Source organism: Carassius gibelio, chromosome B11, assembly GCF_023724105.1.
Source record: "Carassius gibelio isolate Cgi1373 ecotype wild population from Czech Republic chromosome B11, carGib1.2-hapl.c, whole genome shotgun sequence".
Taxonomy (NCBI): domain Eukaryota; kingdom Metazoa; phylum Chordata; class Actinopteri; order Cypriniformes; family Cyprinidae; genus Carassius; species Carassius gibelio.
The window spans coordinates 7,070,109-7,095,468 of NC_068406.1; the positions used below are offsets into that span (position 1 = coordinate 7,070,109).

Sequence of the window (25,360 nt, forward strand, 5' to 3'; positions counted from 1 at the left end):
AAGTTTTTTTGATAATATTTTAAATGAATAATGTTTAAGTGTAGCCTTGATGATACTAAGAAAGTTCTTTCATAAACATTTAATAAGATGCATAAAATGACAGCATTTTTAGTTTACACGTCATATTCAATAATTAAATTATTAATCACATTTGAATAAAAAAAAGGCATAGCAAATGCATTGTGTGCTGGCGTGGTTTGTATTTACACCTGTAGCGTCTCCCTGAAACACTGTGTTCATGTTCAGGCTGTTGTGTTGCCAGGAGTTCAGGTGTGCCATTGTTCAGTTCAGGTTTGCAACGGCCTCACGTCAAACAATTTAGCCCTTGTTTACTAGAGCACAACAAATCGGATCCTGAAGATTCTTAGGGATTAAACAGATTAGAAGTGGATAGCGTGTTTTTGTGGACAAAGGGGCTTGTGATTCAGGGTCTAGTGTTACCTGTCCCTCTAATTAAGAAGCTATCGAGAAGCTGGATGAAGGGCGAGATGGAGACTTTCCATCAGTGAAAAAAAGAAAAAAGAAAACAGAAAAACTCAGAGGACCCATTAAAGTGAAACCGAGCATGATAACCCCAAACCAGGCCTTGTGACCTCCTGTATCATCACGCCACTTCACTTTTAGACCATCTACTTAAAATTCACAACACACACACACACATTATCCTCTACTGTATCACTTTAGAAGTTTGTGAAATTCCACAACCTGGAAGTCTGGATGCCTGGCCCTGCGGACACAGAGCTGGCAGCATCTAAATAGTACAGGGCTAAACTTGATAGCTTATTGTTAACTTGTTGGTGCATTTAGATGGATCAAATGGTTTTCTTTGCATGTGTGTATTTTGCCAAAGCAGAATTACTTGTATTGGTTTGAATTAATTAAAGAATTGCAACTAATTTTTTAACGACAGAAAAATGTGGCACAAAATGAGAGAACCATTCATATCTTTATTCACATTGAGCATGTGTGCTTTTTCTTTATTGTGTAAGTTCTCTGTTTAAAACAATCAAAAGCTCACAGCTAAAGCTAAAAAAATAAAAAATAAATTGTAAGTAGCCAACTGTTCTATTCGTTTCATGATTTTGACTGCAACAACATGAGAATTAAATTAACATTCAACTAAAGTAACACATTGACTGTTGTATTATCCAATGGCCTCCGGAGCCAAAAAGGCATTACATATTTCAGTTTTACTTTGTGCTTCGAAAACCCAAACAATGTAAAACTGTTTATTAGGGAACATTTAATGAATATATGACTATGAACAAAATTCTATGCAACATACAGACCGCAGTAAAAGTCAGGCAAGCCCATCCTGTTGCATTATTTTAACAAAGGCACTGGAGTAAGCACAAACCAAAAACGTCCCTGTTTTCATACTGGTTTAACTCTATGACGTGTCAAGATTAAATGGTTAGCTTTGTAAAAGTGCATAATCATTTGCTTAATGGTTGTTGTTTGTTTGTTTTTTCCTTAGGAGTAAAATCTTTTTTGTGTGCACACTTGCAAGGTGTTATACTGCAAATCAAGGGCGATGAAAGCTGAAAATAATCATAGTTCTTATATTTTTCATTTAAAAGTGACAAGTGCTGATTGTTAAGTATAAGAGACAATGTTTAAAATTAGGCAATGAACAAATATTTTGTGGTTTGATAATAATACTGATATTGTTTGTGTAGTCGCCGCCTTTTGTTATATATGTTCTGCCTGTCATTTAGAGAGAAATAGCCTGTTTTTCACTCTGAAACTAACCCTGTTTTCACCTTTTCATCTAATGTGGCAGAACCCAGAACATAGCTGTCCATCCATGCATACGAACAAACTCATAAGCATCCTGGACAGTTTATCTTTAACCCATCAAGTCTGACCCAGAGCAGAAGAAACACAATTTTTCTCTTGGCAGTCTCCTGAATCCTCTTAGGCATCAACCTTCTTATAATGGGAAGGTGTAGCAGAGGACCTTTGGGTCGTGTCCTTATCTCTGACCCCTCTGAAACTCCTACAGAGAGAGGTGAGTGTTTTGTTGGTGTGAGACAGGAAGTAGAGAAGCAGAGTCGTGTGGGTGGAGTTTAGGAGCTGCAGCAGCTCTCTATGTTAAACACATGGATCCAGTCTTTGTTTCCGCCGCTACACCTCATTCTCTCCAGAACTTGTAAACGATGTCCGTCTCAGGTTTTCCTTCACTTTTATGAATTCCGGAGCATTGCAGTTGCTGTCCTCTAATCTTGCTTGCTCCTTCTCCAGCTATAGTACACAAGAAAACGTTTATATATGTTATTTGGTTGCTGGTTTTGCCAATAAATAGGATATATGTAAACATAATAAAATGTGTTTGCTTTGTTAGGACCTCTGAGATACATGAAACAATAAAAGAGGATATTGTCCATATCGTACACCAAGTGATTGTATGTTTTTTTCTACCTCCTCTAGTTTCTGTTGTCTCTTGAGAAGCTCCTGTTCCAATGGAGAGATTTTCCTCCTGGCCTCCTCCTCCTGCTTTTTTTGTTTAATCATCTGCTCTCTCTTCCTTTGCTCCAACACACGTTGCAATTCTGGCTTGTTCTCCACAACAGTACCTCTGAGTATAATAGAAGAAAATAGGAAATAAATAAATAAATAGCACGGAGCATTTGATTAACACGAGGTACTTAGATTGGACGAAATGAAACAGAAATAAAATAATAATAATAATAAAAAAATGGGAGAACTGAAACAAACTTTAGAATAGAACAGAATCACAAACAGAATAGAACTCAGAATGCATCACGTTATTAGCTGAAGCAGTCCTTCAGTCATCCGGCAGGTGGCAGTGTTGTCATGTTTAATCAGTAAATGTGTGCTGTGTAAAACTTTATATACACTGTGTGTGTATATATATATATATATATATATATATATATATATACACACACACACATGTGTTGCATCTGGAAATCTGTTATAGCCTGTAAAACTAGTGCTCATTTATTTTTTTTTATTTTTTTTATGTAATGCATAATATCCATATGTTTACTGTTGTTCTTATCCTTCAATGTTATGACTTCCCATCTTAGTCCTGGCTGAGGCACATCCCATTTATAATGGGCTCATTTTGACAGCCCGTGACATATGAATTGTGTGTTTGTTTGTCTAAGCGCAGTTTAACTGAATATATATGAGCCTTCCATCTATCACCCAAAGTGGATAAGCGCTCACGACTGTTCTCAAGGTGTCAAGCTCCTGCTAACACAAGTGATAATTATTAACTATAGTGCCAGGATAGACATATGCATACACACACACACACACACACAGACTGATAATTAAATTATGTGTGAGCTTGTTCTCCCCACAGTTAAGTGGCGCCACCGGTGCTGAGAGAAGGGAAAGGAAGTGTGTATGTGTGGAGTTCAGCACGTGTGGGAGTTCTAATTAGTATCCTTGCTAATTTAGATGGTGTCCTTCAAACTGAAGAGACAGCCAGACAACAACAAATAAACACAAGGGGCGGTTAATGAAGATAACAAGAGTGAGATCATCCCCCAAACAGCTCCTGAGAGCCCTCATAATAATAGCATCTCAGCTCTCGGCTATGAATAGTCACTTGCTAAACCTTGTTCAGAACTTTGGCATCGATCCGTTCCTGAAATGATCCACAGATGGTGTCTTTTTTCCTTTCATGGCTAACAGTGACATCTGAGACAAATTTGACTCTCCCCTTTAGCGTCTTCTTTTAGCATCAATTTCCTTGAGTGATGCCGTCGGTGTTTGGTGTAGATCTTTTAGGAAAGAGTTTTGCAACATCACTGGCCAATAAAAAGCTTATCTTGAAAAGGCTTGATAAAACAGGCACTGTTCTGAGAGTGACCTATTTCCTCCGCCACCCTTGTGCCACCTTTGATGCCCACTGTTATATGTGTGCATGTGAGATCCACATCTCTTTTTCTCTCTTGTAATGTGCTTTACAGATTGACTGTCTTCTGCAGGGTCTCTGAGCACCAAAGAGGCACAAGAGCCAACAGTGACTAAAAGATACCCGCTTAATGGCTGACACGGCACTGTGCCAGTAAGCTCTCTGTGGCTTGATGTGTTTTGTAGTGGCACAGAGGGCACACACTAACAAACGTAGCCACACAAACAGTGTCTTCTTCTCTGTAATGAAAGCCTTTAATAAATAGGCCCTCCACTCATGCTGTCTGCAACTTCATTGGTTTGTATTAGTCTCAGCACATGAGATAGCTGGAATAATACGGGGAACTATATATTGGTCAAAGTCAAGGATGTCTGGGAGTCTTGCTCCTAGAGGGCAGTTTCATTCCTGGAAAGCCACAAATGCAGTTTCAGCCCTAACTGAACACATAAGAACCAGCTGTACACTATGAGTACAGTATGACTAAACGCTGGTCCTGCAAGAACATTATAGTCCTGCCATAAGTTTGTCATTTTAGGTTTTAGATGGGTGCTCATGAGAATCCCGTTGTCTGCCTTCATACAGTATGTGCCCTTCTGAGTGGTATTACATCATTCAAGTTGTTTTTTTTTATTATAAAAGTGTGGACTAAGGGGATGGCCACACAGGGCACTGTGATGTATCTATGTGCATGGAAATCATTAGGGAAAGACCAGTAGGCAAATTTAGCTAGAACGCAGATCAAAATGCAACTTATAAATAGTTGCATCTAGTCTATCCTCAAAATTGTCTTACAACATAGTGAAGATGAGCTCTCTCTCTCTCTATATATATTAGTAATTCAACTCAAATTCTGAAAATTTTATATAGATTTTAAATAAATTGTAAATAAATCCAATGCACACAGAGTGAAGTAGTCTAAGTCTTTGGTTCTTTTAATTCTGATGATTTTGGCTCACATTTAACAAAAACCCACCAATTCACAATCTCAACAAATTAGAATATGATGACACGCCAGTCAGCTGACAATCACTGACACCCTTCACAATGAGTGTTAGTCACAAAAAAATATTGCCAATAAGCTGGCTGTTCACAGAGTGCTGTATCCAAGCATGTTAATAGAAAGTTGAGTAGAAGGAAAAAGTGTGGAAGAAAAAGATGCACAACCAACCAAAAGAACTGTAGCCTTATGAGGATTGTCAAGCAAACTGGATTCAAGAATTTTAGAGAACTTCACAAGGAATGGACTGAGGCTGGGGTCAAGGCATACAGATGTGTCAAGGTATTTGGCTACAGTTGTCGTATTCCTCTTGTTAAGTCACTCCTGTACCACATACAATGTCAGAGGCCTCTTACCTGGGCTAAGGAGAAGAAGAACTGGACTGTTGCCCAGTGGTCCAAAGTCCTCTTTTCAGATGAGAGCAAGTTTTGTATTTTATTTGGAAACCAAGGTCCTAGAGTCTGGAGGAAGGGTGGAGAAGCACATAACCCAAGTTGCCTGAAGGCCAGTTTTAAGTTTCCACAGTCTGTGATGATTTGGGGTGCAATGTCATCTGCTGGTGTTGGTCCATTGTGTTTTTTGAAAACCGAAATCACTGCACCCCTTTACCAAGAATTATTGGAGCACTTTATGCTTCCTTCTGCTGACCAGTTTTTTGAAGATGCTGATTTCATTTTGCAGCAGGATTTGTCACATGCCCCACTGCCAAAAGCACCAAAAGTTGGCTAAATGACCATGGTGTTGGTGTGCTTGACTGGCTAGCAAACTCACCAGACTTGAACCTCATAGAGAATCTATGGGGTATTTTCAAGAGGAAAATGAGAAACAAGAGGCCAAAAAATGCAGATGAGCTGAAGGCCACTGTCAAAGAAACCTGGGCTTCCAGACCACCTCAGCAGAGCCACAAACTGATCACCTTCAAGCCACACCAAATTGAGGCAGTAATTAAAGCAAAAGGACCCCCTATCAAGTACTGAGTACATGTACAGTAAATTAAAACACTTTCCAGAAGGCCAACAATTCACTAAATGTTTTTTTTTTCTTTTTTTTTTATCAGTTTTATGAAGTATTCAAATTTGTTGAGATAGTGAACTGGTGGGTTTTTGTTAAATGTAAGCCAAAATCATCACAATTAAAAGAACCGAAGACTTAAACTTCTTCAGTCTGTGTGCATTGAATTTATTTTATACATGATTTTCACAATTTGAGTTGAATTACTGAAATAAATTAACTTTACTTCTCTAATTCTAATTTACTGATATATATATATATTGTTGGAGTTGGTTGCAAATCAGGACATCTAAATTCTTAGTGGGAACATCTTGTAGTCCCCAAATATCTCAGTTGGAGAAAAAAAAAAAAAAGTTTTGATTTATTGTATTGTTGTATTGATTTAGTGTATTCTAATTGTCAGTGCTCGTGTGACCATTTATATTGTATACATTTTGGAATAAAGCTAGCCAGAAATATGTTGAATGTGAAATCAATTTGATTCACTTACCATAATCAGATGAATGCCTTCCGTATATCATATTTGCAATCTCAGAACTCTTAAGTAGAAAATTTCCAGTTAAACTTAAATGTCTTGCTCAGGAGCACATAGATGATATGGCTCTATTTTGGTTGGGATCGATTTTTTATTTACCAACCTACTCTAAGAAACATATAAAGAAATGTTCCCCACTCTGAACGTATTATTTGCCATTTGGCAGATGATTCACAGGGACTTGCATGTAAATTTACAGAACGTAACAGGAAAATGCCAATCAGTCTATTTTGGACTCATTACCAGATTGCAGAGAATGATCACAGAAGCCATCATGGACAGTCTGCAATGGATTTTTCCTCATCGCAAGATTGTTTATGTACTGTAAACTTGTGTGTCCTCATACCGTTTATGGTTCATAAGCAGCTCCCGATGAAGCTCCTGGTGGCTTTTAGAGGCTTTCACTGGATTAATCAGCTTTTTAGGCTTGATGAGATCATCGTCCTCTGTCATGTAATCAGGCTGAGGAGCATAACTGGCCAGTGGGGGGATCTCACGATGAGGGTAACCGAATGGATCCCTGTCCGGGGTTTTCGGCTGATGAGGCTGTTCCCATTGGATGTCTGCATAAGCTGAGGCTGAGGACAGAGAGAAAACAATGTGAGAGGAAGGAAGTAGCCTTTTTCCCTTTTGACTTCTTTTTACTGGGAGGAGAAAGGCAAAGAGTGACGCAAAATGAGAACATGATAAACAGCCGGAAGTAGGATGGTGCAGCATAAACAACCCACATCAGAAAGCCTGCATTAACTACATACAGCTTGTCTCTGCCAAATTTAAATTGATTTCAAGTGAGCTGAAACAGGTTTCCTGAAGGTAGCAGGTGGACATGGAGTGTTTGTGTTCCTCTGTGTGAGTGGAAATACAGTTACTCTAATTTCCTTCTGTTGAGTCCAGCTATTTGAGGATTATATATATATATATATATCACCACTAAATGACAAACTCGTATCCAGATCCATAATGCAAACCAGCCCAACTGCATCATGGGTAGAGCCACTCCTCTAGGGCAGATTAAAAGTGCAGTGATCTGTGCTAAAGTGACAGTAGATCAGGTGTCATATGCATTGAAGCTTGCTTGGAACAATGCTATGCTTGGAGGAGGAACCAGAGACAGTCTCCACCATTCAATATTAAAAAAGCTGAGCTCAATTCTTAGCACTTCTCAATCTGAGTGCATGAGAAGAGGACAGGGATGAAATGATGATGATGTTGATGACAGGCGAGATGGTGAAGTGAATTCATGCATGTGAAAGTATTTGTGACCTAGGGTTTAGTATCAGAGGTTACCAAGTTCACAAAACATTTCTGAGTTTTAATTAGTGTACGTGTGTGTACTGGTATTCCCAAATGTAATGTGGACCAAATGTCCCCAAAAGAATAATAATACCATTACATTTTGACCTTGTTGGTGGGATATATATATATATATATATATATATATATATATATATATATATATATATATATATATATATATATATATATATATATATATATATAAAAAAAATAAAAAAACTTATACATAAAAACAATTACACCTATGGAACAATCCCATAAAACATGAAAACCAGTCATGGCGTAGCCAGTCTTTGAAAATTAATGAGGTCCAAGGGGTTTCTAACACCCCTTATCATAGAATTGTGCTATAATAACCCCTATAAATACAACTTAATTATATACCCTATTTATTGCATCAAAGTTTGTTAATATTATATTTATGTGGTGGATAATTTTTTCTGTAGTTTATTATTCATATTGCCCACCAAACGTGTTATGTTCAGATAGCCAAGATTATAAAAGAAAATACCTGCCAGTTAGTTCCAGTGACGCAGAAGTTCAAAATTATTTCAAATATTTTGGAAATTATATAAAATAATATAATCAATGTTATCGATAATGTTATCGCTGACCCTAAACCGCAACTTCCTACTTTATTAACTTTCTAAAGTGTCAAATTAAGTGGAAAAACGAGTCAAAAGACTTATAATAGCTGCATCTGGCAACACGAAGGCTGCGTCTTGCGCTCTCGCTGTAGACTCGTTCACTTCGGAAGTGTCTCGCAGCGATTGTTTTCACACCATGGACGCTAAACATTCTGAATCATGCAGACATTCAGATGAGGAGTTTAGCAGCAAATGAGTCAATCAGAGAACAAATTTTATTTTCCAACATGAAAAATGTACCGAGGTCCGGAGGACCGGTGACCTCATAGCTGGCTACGGCCATGACACCAGTGTTTATGTTTGTTTATGTTTATGCTTAACAACCCAAGAAACCACCTAGCAATGTATTGGTTATCACAGTAGCCCACAGTGAAAAATCACCCGCAGTGAATTTTGTAAGAAAAAACAAACAAACAAAAAAAACACACATTTAGAAAATCTAGGTAGAAATACAACTGTACTACCTTGATGTGGCTCTTTGAAAGATAAACAAAATGTAACATATGGAAATGCAGTATTTATCAGAAAAATAAATATATAGGAAATCTGTCACAGTCCACAGACTAAGGATAATGAATCCATGATCACTGGTTGGAAAAGATTGTGTCATAAGTGGGGCTGACAGATTATATATTGTCTTTTGAAGATGCAAAATAAAATGCATTATATAATAGAAATATATATATAATTTTTTTCTAAAAAAAAAAGAAAAAAAAAATTAAACACAGGTCTACATATAAGTGTGTCTGTGAAATTAGAGTTAAGTATATGTGGACACCAGGGTTAAAGTGTTTATTTCATGTTTGTGTCTGCAAAGTCTCTTTTAGTAATGACAAAAGAATGTGTTGCAATGTCTACTTGCTTTTAACTGAATAAACTGTGTGAGCATGTAGCCAACATTAATATTATGTCAAGGGAGAGTGTTGCGTCATGGTTATGAAATGCAAAAGATTTTGTGTGCTAGTTCAGAGCTTACAGATAGAATTCAATATGAGATAGGAGTACTAATACATACACACACACACACACACACATACACACAAGTGCCATAGTACGTTTTGTATTGCTACACAATCTGGCGTTCTGAAAGACTGTCCTTGATCCCATCGATTAGAGATCAGTAACATGGTGAAGAGCAGCAGAGGTGGACTGTTGTCTGCTCTGAAAGTGAATATCCTTCTATTATGGGCATAATGCATTTATCAGCATCCCCCACAATCCCAGGAGCTACACAGACAGGGAAGTCATGGGTTTCTGCCGATCAGATCTGAGCCCATTTCCAAGAACTGCAGATGATAAAGAGTGAGGTTAATTAGATTGGTTTGGTGTCTGTTTGTGTGGGACTACAGCAGGTGTTTCCTTATATACTCAGCAGAACTGAAAGTGATTCAGTAGGCCTATACATAGAAAGTATGCTAATATGCTTTGAGGGACAATATATGTTAACGCTTACAGAACTATGCTTCAATGATGGTATCATATGGTAATACAACACTTTAGTATGACATTTTGATATATATTGGACCTAAAAATGAAATAAACTAATATGTACAGCCCTAAAAGGAAAAGATACTAATGATACTAATGAAGGCACATTCAAAATATCTGGATTGCACTGCTATATATTTAAACAAATAATTGACACTTTAACATTTTATTTATTTATTTTTATTATGAAGCCCCTCATAATATATATCTTATGTCATATTATCTATGCAAATTTTACACTAATGGTAAAAAATAAAAAAAAAATAAAAAAATAAACGTTTTTCTCTACTTTGAAAAGTAAAAAATTAACAGATAAATGACATTCATATTTTAAATGTGCTTTAAGGATCCAAATTAAAATTAAAAACGTGTTTAATTTTTTTAAATCAAATAAACACATACATAAATGGATAAATAAGTAAATAAATAAATTAATATTTAAAGGTAATTTGTGAAAGGAATACTAAAGCATGCTAACTTCATATCAGGTAGGACAGTTAAGATTCCTCTGCATCGCTGAATTATGCCACTGACTGCCAGGTATTCAGCCTTACAAAGACCATTTTTGTTTATACAAAAAAATCCTCTGTTATATAAGAAGTTTGTTCCCAGAATGGATTGTATACAAACAGAATGCTGACAGTTGTCATGGCGATGTCAGCATTCTCAGAGGATGCCCTGGGATCCCATTCTCCCATGACTGTGTGTGTATGTGTCTGTGTGGAGTGAAGCGCTATTTCCCATAATCCCCGCTGAATGCTGGTCCTTGGCAAGCCATAAAATTTAGGCACAGCTCTCAGACAGGGGATTTGCATTATAAAGGTGCCCAGCAAGAAGCAAAGCAGCAGTCTCTATGGGCAATAACACAATATAACCCATTTCAAGCATCTAAATGTAGTCTGGACGAATGAATAAAAAGAGTTTTTAACATGCAGTTTTGTAACTTTGTGTATTTTTTTTTCTGTGATAGCTAGCTTTTATTGATTGATTTATTTAGTGTCATTTTACTCATATTAGATTAATAGAATAGAATAGAATAGAATAGTTTGAAAAAAAGATGACATATATATATATTTTTACCTTTAAGACTTAGTTCACAAAGAAACTGCTTAATAGACTTCCAAAACATGTTGGTGAAAGGTGTGTTTGTTTAAAAGCTGGGCATACAGAGATGGATGATTTAAGATAACTGTTCAAATACACAAAGCATGGTTTATTGGTGTCGATCACGATCAGGCAGAAATTCATTTTGGACCTTGTGCTTTTCAGCTAAAACAAACACACAGCATGATACTGCTGGTAAAACATTACAAAAAACTAAATTGTGAAAGATGACCCTGCTTTGCCACTAAGATGTAAGGACTGATTTATCCTGTGAAATATTAAAATACTACATCTTTATCAGCAGCCGACAAAAGTGCATAAAGTAAATGACAGATGGTGACTTTGTAATGACTACCAAATAGTTTTGGGAGTTTGTTTTCTCACTTTAAAGCAAAACACCATGAGAAACAAGTTGGGCACTATGCCCAGAGCAAGCATGGTTCCCTGTTTCTCACTGATTTGTTCAAGTGTCATTCCTTTGCCTTCTTAGCTAGTCTTCTATTTGCTACAGCAAATTCTTCTAAAAAATAAAAAAATAAAAACATTATACATATGTAACTTCACTGTCATTAAGTTATTACATTGCAATACTACAATGTACACTGCTGGAACTTATTTAAATAATATTAAAATTATTTTATTCTACTATAAGAGTTACACTGTTCTTATCATTGGTATTCTAATAATACCATTGAATCTGGTAAAGTTCCACTGCATAACATTAAATCAGCATCCTGTAATCTCAGCTGCAGTCTTACCTGACTTAACAAGCACATCTCTGGGTCTGCTGGGCTGGCCCTCACGAGGATAAAAACTGTGTTCAACTCTCTGGTCCATTCTGCTGTTTCCTGTGTGTGCGTGTATGTGTGTGTAAGATATCCTACATGTTTATGTGAGGGCTGGTTCCCCTGAGTTTCTGCTGTTCTTCACCCACATGCCTCTGTTCTCACAGTGTAAACAGTCATGTGACCACTGGCTATCAAAGCCACACCCCTCCTGCTCCTCCCAACTTTATTTTTTTTTCACATACACACTCTCTCTTTCTCAGGAGTCTGATGGGATTAGTGGAGGGCTTAAACCCTCTCTTTTGCTCTTCTGCTAAATCTCACATTAACCATTGGACTACCAAAAAGCTTTCATCCCTCTCAAATTCATACACTGAGCAATTTAAAATAAGTACACATACAATCACACATTGTTTACATCTACAATAAAACAACATCTCTAGACATGATCATTAGTTCAGGCTCATCTGAACTTCTTTATCTGCAGAATTATTTTATATATATATATATATTTCTTCTCTTGAAATAGGGCATCTGTGGGTATTTGTTGGTCATATACGACAAGAATGACACTATGGCATGAACAAAGTTGTATATAATGATGTGTGGAACTTCATCTTAGCATGTAACATTATTTAAAAATGTATTTATTTATTTGCCATAAAGTGTTACAACATATTAAACCAGTATTTTTTTTTTACTTTTTCTTTGCAAAATGTAATTATATAATCACCAAGCTCTTATACAATTTTGCATATATACCTATTTCCAACTATATCTGCATAGACTCAGTATACTTGTGTAGGTCGGGTGATATATACTATATAGCATATCTCAACTGCTTGATTGCTTGAATCACAAAATGTGAACTATTTTATCACTCACCTCTAATCTGCTAAAGTCAACTATAAGGCATATTTGTATTAAGATATTCTATACAATGATATCATGATTTTCTGCAATGCTGCCGCTATACAGGTACATTTGACTTGACTTGATCGCTGCTCTACTGTATATTATTAATACAGCAAGTTTGAAGTGTCCTGCCAAACAACTAAACTTTGCCTTCCTTTTGTGATGAACATTTCATTTTGAATTCTTTTTAGGTTCAGTGGCACATGACAAGTTTAAAAGCCTTTATTATTATTTTATGCCAGGAAGCATGACTATAACTCGGGAGTCTTTTTGACCCAGTCATGATGTGTCAAAAAACAAGGTTAAAGACATTCGGATGGAACAGAAGGAACCTTGGCAACATTGCATTGTTCCTCTGCAGGGCTGTTGGGTGGCTTTCATTGTTCTCAAGGATGCATAAGTGTAGACTTACCCACTCCATTCAGGTGCTTTCCGTTTTTCACACTCTGCTGCTTAATGTTGTATGTCTTCTGCTGTGTGAGAGAAAGACAGAGAGAAGAGAGAGAAAAAGAGGCTTATCAGCTTACTAATATTCACACCAATCTCATCAATCACAGCATTACTGACTCTCTGTCTGCTCGCACTTTCCTCCAATTGATTTAGGATGTATTATGAGAGTCTTCAGTGGTCATGAATGCTGGAAAGGTAGAGGCACATTAAATATGCTTCTGTCACTGTAACATGAAGCCAGCTGTTCTGTTTCTTGCTGTGCAATGCTTTCAAGGAGACGCGTTCTGTGCTCTATAAAATAAAGTCAGAATCTTAGGGTGAGCGAAGAAACTTCTTCCTTGTTAACCACTACTTACATTTAAATTAATCACTTGTTGCAATGTACTTAAAAATTCATGCATGTAACTACAACTGTAATGAATTTCTGTAATACATTTATAATTACACTGCTGACCTGTCCCTTACAACATAACCCACCCTTAAACCTATCCACACCACCAAACCTGCTCCTGACCTTACCCATAACCCATATTTATTGGGCTTTTGATATTTCCTATTTCCTAATAATTCAAAATTCCTTGTGCTGTTCCAAACCTATATGAATTTCTTCCTTTATGTAGAACACAAAATTGGATGTTTAGAATGTTCAATCGAAAGGTGTTCCACAACATTTCCACTGAATAATCACTGCTTTCAAGTCAAGCAGTTTTCATATCTAACCCCAGTATTTACACTCAGTGTGCATGAAACCACTTGGTCTCAAATGTAAAAGTTTGGAGATTCAGCCCTGGGAGCACAAAACCTCTCTTCTTTTAAGTGGACCTCACATCACCCAGCTTTTCTACAGCATGCAGTTACAAATGAATGCATGAGGACTCTGGCTCTTTTCTGAGCTTTATTCAAAGCAGAACACTCGGGCTGAATGAATGAATATTGTTGAGGCAGTTGCTAGGAGAGGCCTGCTCAGGCTTGGTGTCTTCACAAGAGCCTCACTGTCTCATCGTTCTCAGTAAAGACATGGAGAGGAAGGAAGAAATCTCTTTAATTTCAGCCTTACACACACACACACACACCGCTTGCACTGTGTGTGCAATTATTTATGTTAACTATTCCTTTCACTCCCTTTGCAAACAAAACCAACAGTAGATTTTTCTTCACCTGCACAAATATGAATGTCATTTTCCTCTGAATGAGCCCACAGGCCTGACATAAAAAGGAAGCTTTAATGCGGTGTAATTAATTTGCCTCTTTTTAAAAGGGATTTGTTTCCTCTCATTGAGAGAGAGAGAGGTTTTAAATAGTATTATAATCAACAAAGACTTACTTAGAGGCTGAGAGATGCAAAGCCTCCTCAAGTAACACTGGAATCAGGTTGAAATAAGCTTATGCTCACTAAGAGTCAATCCATATTTGGAGCAGCGTTCCGTGAATGGTAGAGTGGTGTTTAATAGTATGAAGGAGATCTGAATTGGATTTATTCAGCACTGAATGCCCTCCCTTAATTATGGAATGGCCCTCAGTCCATTAAGCCGTGGAACTGGGCTTCATATATCTTCATTCTGTGGTGAAATGTTTCTTAAGTCAGTCAATATGTGTCAGTGTGGCAGTGATTATTCAGACAATACAGGTAGAAATAAACCAATTAGATGCCAAACAATACACAACATCTCTAGAACTGTGAATAAACAAAACAGCATATACAGTACAGTAGTATATAAAATAAGACATTATAGGAGTGAGGATATGGTAATGATTATAATTATTTGAAACCTATAATAGAAGTCCCCCCACCAACCACCTTTAAGATAAGAACACCGCCCAATACAGTAGTTACCAGTCTACCCAGTGGGCATCTGATGTTAAACAGACATTAAAATAACATCAAATTGATGTCAAAAACTCCACATGACGTTGACTTGATGTAAACTGAATGTCAAACACATTGACCTATATATACATTATACCAATTTCAGTGTGGGAGCAACTTCCTATTTTCATCCAATTAGCACTGGAAGAAGCTGCCGTCCAAACTGAATTGAAAATGATGTTACAGCATCTTAATCAAGAATATATAATCTAATATATGACATCAAATGGATGTCAATGTGCCCGCTGGGTGTTAGCTGGACCTGTGAACTTGTCTGACGTATCTGTACACTGTACAGAACATTTTTACAATTTATTGATTCTCCCCAATTCGTCTTTTACATTTTTTCAATGTTCTTTCAAAATACCCTTTACAATATTACATATGTACAATCATAAAGTCTCGCAGTTTTGTGAACATTGACTCAAAGACCAGTCACTAGTCAGGTGGCTATACGACATTTGACAACTGATTTTTTACAAAAAAAAAAAAAAAAACACGAAATAAAATATTCAGGTTTAACAAGTATTTTAACATTGCATCAACTACTGATGAACACATACGTTTTATTTTAATTATCAGTCAGTAGGTTATTTAAGCATGTATTGCTTTGTCTTCTTCTTTTATCTTTCATATGCTTTAAAATGCACAAATTCACATTTAACATTCCTTATTTACATAAAAAAGAAAAAAGGTTTTCATTAAACTCACCAACCCCCCTGCAGTTGTTCACGAACACCAGTTTAAGAAACTGTAACATAATGTAAGGTTTAATACTGTAAGGGAAACAGGTCAATTTAGCTCAAAGGGAATCATTTAAGATTTTAAAGGGAATTTGAACAGAATCACTGTTTCATGGCTGATCACTGAGACGCCCTGCGATTCAGTGAACGAGCCGTTTAACATTGAATCTGCGCTGGATATTAATATCCAAACTATAGTGAAAACACTATCAATTAGCACAGTAACAAGATCGGCAGTTTAAGACATTAACTAGTAAGCACAAAACACAAGATACTTCTCCTTTTCAATATGAATAAGGCTTTATTAGATAAATCTAAGACATATAAACTAATCTAACACATAAACGCACGCACACACACATTCACACATTGCAATTGCATAGACATGAACAGCCATCAATCACTTAATTAACCATCGCATTGAGTTCCTCAATGAGGTTCAAATTATATTAGATACACCAGTACAAATGTCTGGAGAAGTTACTTGCATCTCCTGTGCAAAGGGGGCTCCCTTTGTTGTTGTTGAAAGGGGGTATCCCGATGTAGCTGATTGGCTGGAAGTTCAGTAGTCGTTGAAGTGATGTCTTGGGAAGCCCGTGGTTGGGCGTTGTCTGAAGACGCAGAGTTGTGTTGCTGGTTTAAGTTGAACGGGCACTTGAGGTCAGACTCGGTGACATGGCGTTACAAAACTTATCTCAGAACACAAAACTCTCAAACGGAAAAGAAAATAAATAAAATTTGACGAGACTAGGTGGTGTTTCTTCTCATTGTGGCTAAGTAGCAGCAGGCGTGCAGGCCGAAGCACGCTGGAACCGCACTCAAAGAACAGTGATGACTAATAGCATGGCTAAAAGCTAAAGCTAAGAAGCAAAGCTAAAACTAAAAGCAGAATTTTATGGTGTGCTGAGTATTTAAACTGGCCTGTTGGCCACACCTCAAATGTTGTCTTGACCAATCAGATATTGTCTTGGCTTGGGGTATCATAAATCATATGTTATCTTATCAAGCATGTGGTCCGAATTTTGAATATGGAGTTAAGCGATGAACTTATATTCATTTATAATTCATTTTGAGTTCATTTTGCTCCATTTATATCCAGAAAAGACAGTTTCTGTGCCATTCTCTGACATAAAGATTTCTGCGGAGACCAGAGGTTAAGAGGTCCCCTTAGGAATTTCAGTCTGGTTCTGCTAGGTGGGGAAGTCAATCCAAGGATCTTGTTTATTACTCTCATGGGTTATAATGTGATGTCCGGCGTTGCATCTCAATTATTTGCCCCAAATTTGACAATCTCTTCTCTGAAATGAAATTGTCAATGATTGTTCTAGTGGTGTTAATGTTAAAAGCTGTTCTTTTAAAGAGTTGGTTGGTTGGTTATCTTGCTTCAGACTTGTGGCACGTAATGATTTATGACTTCCTGTTGCCTTTCTGAGGAATTCGGCTTGTGTTTCAACCACAGTCTTGATCGACTCTTTAATTTGTCCGGTTCGGGTTCTGAAACGCTACAATACACCTCATGTTGATAATAACAATTGAATATATTCTATTACTCTTTGTATTTATTTATATCAATATGGTACAAGATTATCCATATTTAAATCAATGTGATGTACAAGTCAAAAGTCATCTAAAAGTCATCTAAAAGTATAGTTGGATTATGTAAAATGTGCAGTGTAATACTACATTAAAACATTACTAACTAGAGTTTTACTTTAATTTTACCATACATTTGATTGGATATTTTTTAATGAATAACATAATGAAGCATATTATGTGTAAGTTTATATATGGTACAGTACTATAGTTTCACCCAGTGGAATATAATGTAGTACTGCAGAGAAGAACAACAAGCTCTCTGAAATCAAAGTTGTCCTCTCGCCTATCACAAGGGACAGAATTTAGGCCAAAGCCAAAGCAATCTGGCATCACTAAACCTTGAGGAGAGCCGAGCGTGACCTCCGCTAGAATGCACCATTGTCCTCCGAGATGGGCTGGATGCCACGGCGCCTCACCTGTAGTGTCCAGTTACTGGCCGAAGTGATCGTTTGACCTTTCTGCTTGTGGCCCGTTCTGATCTCTCATGTTTTATTTACGCTGTTCAGAACGCGCCTCCTGTACCAACGTACTGGAAAGTGATATTGCATCCTCACGCATAAGTCACAAACAAAAAGGGTTGTTTTTAATAGATTTTGGCCCTGCTTTGCCGCTCCGGTTTCAAGCTGAGGGGTTCTCAGGTTTCCTAGACAACACAAACAATTAGCAGAGGCCACGGAGGGAAGAGGCAGCCTGCTAATTATCCACGGAACCTACTAGAGAACACGGGCACGGATCAACGCTCCAGTCTTCTGCAGGAAACTATTGCGGCACCCCGACAAAAACTGAAACGGACTGTTTTTATCTTCAATAAAATATATTTGATCATTCTGATTACCACGTGTGGCACAGTTCTGCAGATTTCAGTGGTCTTGCTCCAACGCCTGGGCCTGAATCTGAATCTAAATGTTGCAATTAAACAGACGCTTCGGGATCCCTAAAGGATTAGTTAAAAAGGTTCCTTCCCCTTATGGCCATTATGTGTTTTACTGGCAGCTAATACCTTGTAAACTATACAAGATCAGAGTCCATCTTCTGGTATCCTGTTGAGATGAAAGTAGGTGGAAATGGTAATAAATCTTGGGCTGCTTGGGGCCATTCTATTAAAGAAGTGAACGTGTGTGTAGTAAAGTGTGTGCACATCTTTGTGCAAACCAACATCAATGCCACTCGCTCTCCAAATCACATGCAGGGTATCAGGAAAGACTGTTGTTGGACTTTTAAAACATTTGCAGAGAATTTGCGTCTCTAAATTCATCTGTGATTAAACAACTATTTCATCTGAATATGCTGAAAAGAACCCATTTTGAAAAGGAGTTCGTCTTTGTAGCTTTGCAAAACTCTAATCCAGGCTACAGCCTCACTTGAAATGTACTGTTCGACTGGAAATCACAGTGAATATTAGCAGTAGATTAACAGCTGTTAATACAGCCTGCTCATCTGTGGATTTAGAACGGATTTTTTCTCTCACTTAATCATCACATATATGTGAAATATGTATCACTGAAATGATAACAGCATGTAACGGGAATAAAAGTTTTGCCCTTCAGCCATTTATACAATTAGCACCTTATTTATTCAAACCTTATATATTGGCCTTATGTTGTTACACAAAATTGTTTTATAGTAGACTACAGTTTTTAAACACAAAGTCTTTTTCCAGTAAATCATATGCAGATAGCAGTCAAATGCATTTTCAGATTTGGGCTGATTGTGCCACCTGGTGGGGAACACAGTCCTACAAATAAATCAGTACATATCCTCAAATGCTCAGTTTATGTAATGCCTAGATTAATTCCTTTAATGCCATACCTATACTATTCACAGACATATATAAACTGTGTGTCATCAGATATTTTTGGAGAAATATATCTTATTTCATATGCCAAAAGCAAATCAGCTGCATACTGTGCATCAGCTCTGCTATATGAGTCACAACTGTTTCAGTTTACAAATGACAAATCTCTCGGGATTTTATTAAAGGAAAGTGTTTAACTCATTAACTTCATTTGAATCCTGCATGCAGTCATGTGCTGATTTTGATCAACGGTTGATCAGCTGGGGTGGGACAGATGTAAGTCTCCTATAGAAGATTAGGGCTAATATCAAAGGCCAAACCAAAAATATTGAAAGTGAAAACTGATTTGTGGTAAAATAGTTAGAGATGCATCTGAATATAATAGGGCACACATGCTTATTATCAGTACGAAGTATGAAATATTTAATAACTATAACTTACAACAGTTTTTATTTTAAATTATATATATATATACATTTTCTGGAATCTCTGACTGCAATAAAAAAAGTCATAAAATCACATGCAAAGTAAAAAAAAAAAAAAACACATTCATAAACCAGACGTTGCAGAGATCGTGCAATTTCTCATATTGCATGTAAACGGTGTTACACAAAATGTAATTGTTTTAGCTTGTTCTAGCTCTCGTTCTAACTTATTTAATTTAATTGTGTTGCTCATGTGTCATTTTCTACCTTCTTCTTATTTCCTGTCAAATTAAACAACTTCCAGTTTTTGGGACCTTATGCATTCCTCCGGTTTAACAGGATGATAAAAATCATTCTCAGGTTTTATGAACAGTGGTGAACCTTGTCCCTCACTTTTTTTCTTATTTGTAAAAATTCCTTCATTTGACCTAGTTTAACAGATACACAGACAGCAGAGAAGAACAGAACCTGTGATCAACGGACTCTATTGTATGAATCATGATTTTTATATGAGGTTTTTTTTTTTTTTTTTTACAATAAATAATTCTTGGTTATTCATACTGTTAGTGATTTTTACATTTTATAAACAGTGGAAGATTAAGTCTAATTTAGTGAAACAAAATGTCTAGTGTAAAAGGAAACATCCAAGCAGTCATTCTGTAACTTCAGCATTCCAGAGTCTCAGATTAACCTCTATCTCTACCTACAGCCCACAATTTAGCCTTCAAATTGAAGTGTTGTTTCTTATTTCAGAGAGTTTTTTTCATTTAATGGAGTGAAATGAGACCCGTACTAATGCTGAAAGAGAGTGACAGAGAGAGAGAGAGAGAGAGAGAGAGAGAAGGAGAAACTCTGCTTTAAGAGTCCTGTTTAAAGTCCATTGATCAGAGACTCATTTGTTGCCCAGGCTGAAGGTTCAGTTACTCGTCTCCAGGGTTCTTATACATTCTAGTCTGGACCCATCTTACTCTGAATCTGACCCACTTTTTCTCGTACACATTCAATGTCTGACATCAGCCAATCAAAAGCCAAGCCAAACTCTGTATTATTTCAGCAAAGTTAACTATTTAGGATTCATCTTTCATAACAAAATCAATAGAGATGATCAAATGAAAACACAAATTTAATACAATTAACATTAAATGAAGCAAAAAGCTAAAACGAAAGCTTTCTCTTATTAATGAAAACTCATATTGGGAGTATAATAGCCTAATAACAAAACAAAAACAAAAAAACAAAAACAATAATAAAAAGTTATATCAGCGGCATTTCATTTATAACAAAACATTTCAATCTGTCATATAGCAAAGCATACTGCACAATAATATTTGAGAAACATGTCATAAATTAATATATAATATAGCATAATATAATCTAAAATTAATAATTATAGATGCACCATGTAAGATTCCAAGATTACGCTCATATCATTAGCCTTAAAAGCAATTTGTAAAGTGGGTCACCTCAGGGTCGCATTATATTCTCTATTATCTGTGGAATAAATGAATCCGGGTGACGAATATACAATATTTTAGGGCATTTCTACTACAGTAGTGGTAACTGAAAACCTTTGTACTTTTGTGGTCATCCACACCACTAGATGTCAGTCCAACATCACCACACGCAAGCAAAAAATGACATAAAAATATAATACTACATCAGTCTGTTGATAATAAAAACAGTAAATAACACTTTAAATGCATCAGAGATCAGTTCTGTCTCCGATTACCTTTCTAGGAATCAGGAACTGCCCATGTACATAAACACCTGCTCTTTCAGAGTTAAATTCCTTCCCAGAGCGTGCAATTATTTTTAGCTCGACTCTTGGATCATTTAGAAAGGATTTTGCCTGATTGGTCTAATCTTCCTCAGTAGGTCTCTGGCACAGGAGGCATTAGCACAACTTGACATCCCATTTAGCAGTAGGGCAATCACATGCAAGTGCTCTGCTCAGGAGTCGGCTGACGTAGCTGCATTAATCCTGATCCTAGATCAGATTTGTTGTTATATGGAGAAAATATGATCATCTAGTATGCATTATATTTGTTGTATACCACATGTTTTGGCAAATGATATTGGTAAACCAAGTATTCCATAAATAAATACAAATACATTTGCACAGACAGAAATGCTAGGGCTAGTAGTGTGGTAGTATGCTATTACAAACACTGCCAAGGTTAGCACAGATTTCATTGGCTTGGATAGAATCCAATCTTTCCATATTCACTCGTGATTGAGTGAGCTTTGTGCAGGTGCGTCTCATCTCACCCATGCATGAAATGCCATAGCGGAAACACACGCTCCAGTGGAATAAAGCTTGTAACAGGATGAACATGGAGAAAAAAAAAACAAGTTTTGATGAAAACAACCGAATTAACCAGACACAGCAAGCTGAGCATGGCACTGCATTAGCTTGTATTAATAATCACAAATGTTTGCATGATTTCGCTTTACAGTTAGGCCTCAGTTCATCAGCCGATCTGAAAAAGTGAAAGAGGGGTCTTGTGATCAGAGGGTCTATAATCGTGAGGTCCAGTCGAGGTATTCAGCTCATACCAAGTGGCCCGGAAGCTGGCAGAGAGGATGAAATTACAGCTCTGACAAGCTGACATTTTCAGCTCTCTCACTGAGCACTGCTTTCTGTGCTGCACCTTAGACAACACTGAAGAACTCACATTCCAATAACTGTTCAAGGGGTGTCCTTGTTCATGTTTTACTTCAAATATAAGTTTTAATGTAGGATATGATCCTTCATGAATGAGGTGGATGTGAACCTGAAAAATAAGTCTACAGTCATGGCCAAAACTTTTTGGCAGTGCCATAAATGTTGTGTTTTGCCAAGTTTGCAGCTAAAGCTGTTGTGGTGTTCATTCACATTGTTTCTAGATTGTGTAGAGTCATCAGATGCATTTTAAATAATCACCATAAAAGTCTTGCAAGAAAGAAGCGCTTCCAATCATTGTGTTCTTGTTAGCAGTGGTTACCGCCGAAGAAATGGTCTCACATGTAAGGAAATTGCTACAAAGAATATTGCACCCGAACTAACCATTTACCAGATCATCAAGAACTCCAAGGAGAGAGGTTTGACTGGAGTGAAGGAGTCTTCAGGATGTCCAGCAAGCACCAGGACTGTCTCCTCCTGAGGAGTGAGCTACAGAATCGTGTCTCCAGCAGTGCAGAGCTTGCTCAGGAATGGCAGCAGATGAATGCACAGTGAGGAGAAAACTTTTGGACAATGCCCTGGTGTCAAGAAGGGCAGCAAAGAAGCCACTTCCCAGAGATCAACATGGTGTTGGCCCAGATCCGGCCCACATCTGGCCCGCATGAAATCCATCCTGAGAGCATCCATGTGTGGGATTGCTTCTCAACCAAGGGAGTGGGCTCTCTCATGATTCTGCCCAAAAGCAATGCCAGGAATAAAGAAAGGTATCAAAACACCTTGCAAGAGCGACTTCTTCCAACAGTCCATGAGCAATTTGGTGATAATCCGTGCATTTTCCAGCAAAGCAATAGTGATAAAAAAAAAGTGGCTTGAAGATTTCATTTTCATTACATTGAAATTTTGGATCCATGGCCAGGCAACCCCCCAGATCTCAAAAGGTGAGTGGACAAGCAGAAGCCCACAAATTCTGATCAACTAGGTTCCGAGAACTAAAAAGGCAAGAATGGATTGCCATCAGTCAGGATTTGGCCCAGAAGCTAATAACCAGCATGCCAGAGCGGATTGAGGGGTTATGAAGAACAAAGGTCAATACTGCAAATATTGACTAATTATATATGTGTATCATTTATTTTTTATTTTTTATTTTTATTTTTATTTTTATTTTTATTTTTATTATTTTTATTTTTATTTTTATTTTTTTACAATAAAAGCCTTTAAAACTTTGGATGCTTATCATTGTTTTTCAGTGTACCATAGACACATGTGGAAAAATAATCTACAAATACCGAAGCAGCAAACTTTGCGAAACACAAAATATATGCCACTGTCAAAATCTTTGGCCACAAATGTATATTTTGAGCAATTACAGGATGCTAATGTGGTCTGGCACCAATTTACATGTGGGACACTTATTTGTCCCGGAGAGCCATTTGCGTTTGGACATTGATAAACTTTTACTTGGGAAGCTTGTGGACATTTAGACAATAAACTTCTTAATCTGAATCTGTCAATTAAGTATTATTATTATTATTATTATTATTATTATTATTATTATTATACATTTCTGAAAGTTATGAACACTTTCACCAATGTCATGTCCACCACATCTCACACTATCACAGTATTTTCATTTCATTTAAATGAGATCAAATTACTTTAAATTTGGCTTTAATTACTGTAAATGATACACAATAAAATACTGTCTGCAAAGTGATATTTACCTTTTTTTATTCCTCTACACATAACGCTTTGTGTTTCATCTCAAGCTCAGTGACGCTGCTGTATACATACTATAGTGAACAAAAGCTGTGTATTAAAACAATCTATCAATTTTCACATAAAACATTGCAACAGTTTATTATTAATTAACTCTCAATTGATTATTTCAAATATGGAATGTGGAAAGTAGCTCAGATACTTAATTATACATTAAATTATAGTAATAAAGTCCCTTTTAAATAAATAAATGAATGAATACAGTAAATCTTGTTAACATAAAATTGGCCTAAGATTGAGAAACACCCACAGACACAATACACCTGTAACTGTTTCCACATGTTTGATCCATGAAGTGTATGAAAGCTTGATTTAATTCTGACTGCGACTCCTCACTCTGATGAGTCTGACATTTGATTGTACAAGCAAATAGCTCAGACATAGGTAATCAGAAGAGGTTCCTGTAGCCTATAATCCTCTCGTAACCCTCTCTATAGCAGCTGTCAGCTGTCACTAGCAGAACTGAGCAATGAGTCAACTTCAGTCACCACCACACCCTCCATCCACACCTTCCCAGCATGCAGTCCTCCCCATAGCTCGAATATTTGTCAGTGTTACTACTCCAATACCTCACTGGATGTCGCCCAAACGTTCAAAACACCAACAATCGGCTTTGGGGTTAATCCGAAACTTGTGGAAACTATGCAGTTTGCTTTTCTGAATTGCATATAAGGTATACAATTGTATATGATGTAAAATGTCAACTGAATGTGTCCTGGATTCAAGTGCATATAATGAACTCAACTGTTATTATTTAGACATTTTTAAACAAGTGCTCATTTAAAAGCATGAATGTCGACTTATATAACAAAATAACTTTAAATCTTTCTTAAATGTGCATTCGCAATTAAGTATACCTTCTGAGATACAGATAAATAATTGTATTTTAAAAGGTACTACTGTAAATACTGACATGGTTTAAAGACCCATCAGCAGTGCTTTGAATAATTGGTGATGATTCTGATATAACAGTCTTGTCACATGTTCGAAACAAGCCATGGCCTGTGTCATCCACTCAACAATCACCCAGTTACCTAAACTGCTTAACAAAAATTACAAAAGCGTACTTACTTTCTTGCCATAGGACGCCCCCATGCTGACACGTTGGGGCCGCTGTCTGTGTGTGTGCTAGGCCCAGACTCCAGAGATTTCCTTCTGATTCCGAATTCTTCTCCTCGACTGGAGCTGTGTCCACTTCGGCTCTACCAAGGAGGGAAGGAGGGAGGAGGTGCAGACGGAAAAGCCCTCTCGCTCTCCCTGGCACCTTGACAGCAGTCGGGTAGTCCAGCAAAAGTGACTAGTTGGATTAGATTATAATAACTAAGTCTCTCTGAGATTCTTTGGCTTGACAAAAAGGAGCAGCTTGTAAGCATGAG

At 37.0% G+C, this 25,360-nt stretch overlaps 1 protein-coding gene across 3 annotated transcripts; it reads right to left on the reverse strand.

The window, feature by feature from the left end:
* Positions 1-927: 927 nt before the first annotated feature.
* si:ch211-236d3.4 (protein FAM107B) lies at positions 928-25,360 on the reverse strand. 3 transcript variants are annotated; one of them, XM_052569283.1, is made up of 5 exons: positions 25,056-25,360; positions 13,083-13,140; positions 6,782-7,013; positions 2,422-2,578; positions 928-2,244 (listed from the first exon to the last, which is right to left on the reverse strand). In XM_052569283.1, the coding sequence occupies exons 1-5, from the start codon at positions 25,077-25,079 to the stop codon at positions 2,128-2,130; spliced, it is 588 nt and encodes a 195-aa protein (XP_052425243.1). In that variant the 5' UTR covers positions 25,080-25,360; the 3' UTR covers positions 928-2,127. The 3 variants fall into 3 exon arrangements, with proteins under 3 accessions (XP_052425243.1, XP_052425242.1, XP_052425244.1); XM_052569282.1 differs by having other exon boundaries at positions 13,083-13,143; positions 25,056-25,359; XM_052569284.1 differs by lacking the exons at positions 13,083-13,140; positions 25,056-25,360 and adding an exon at positions 11,729-11,915.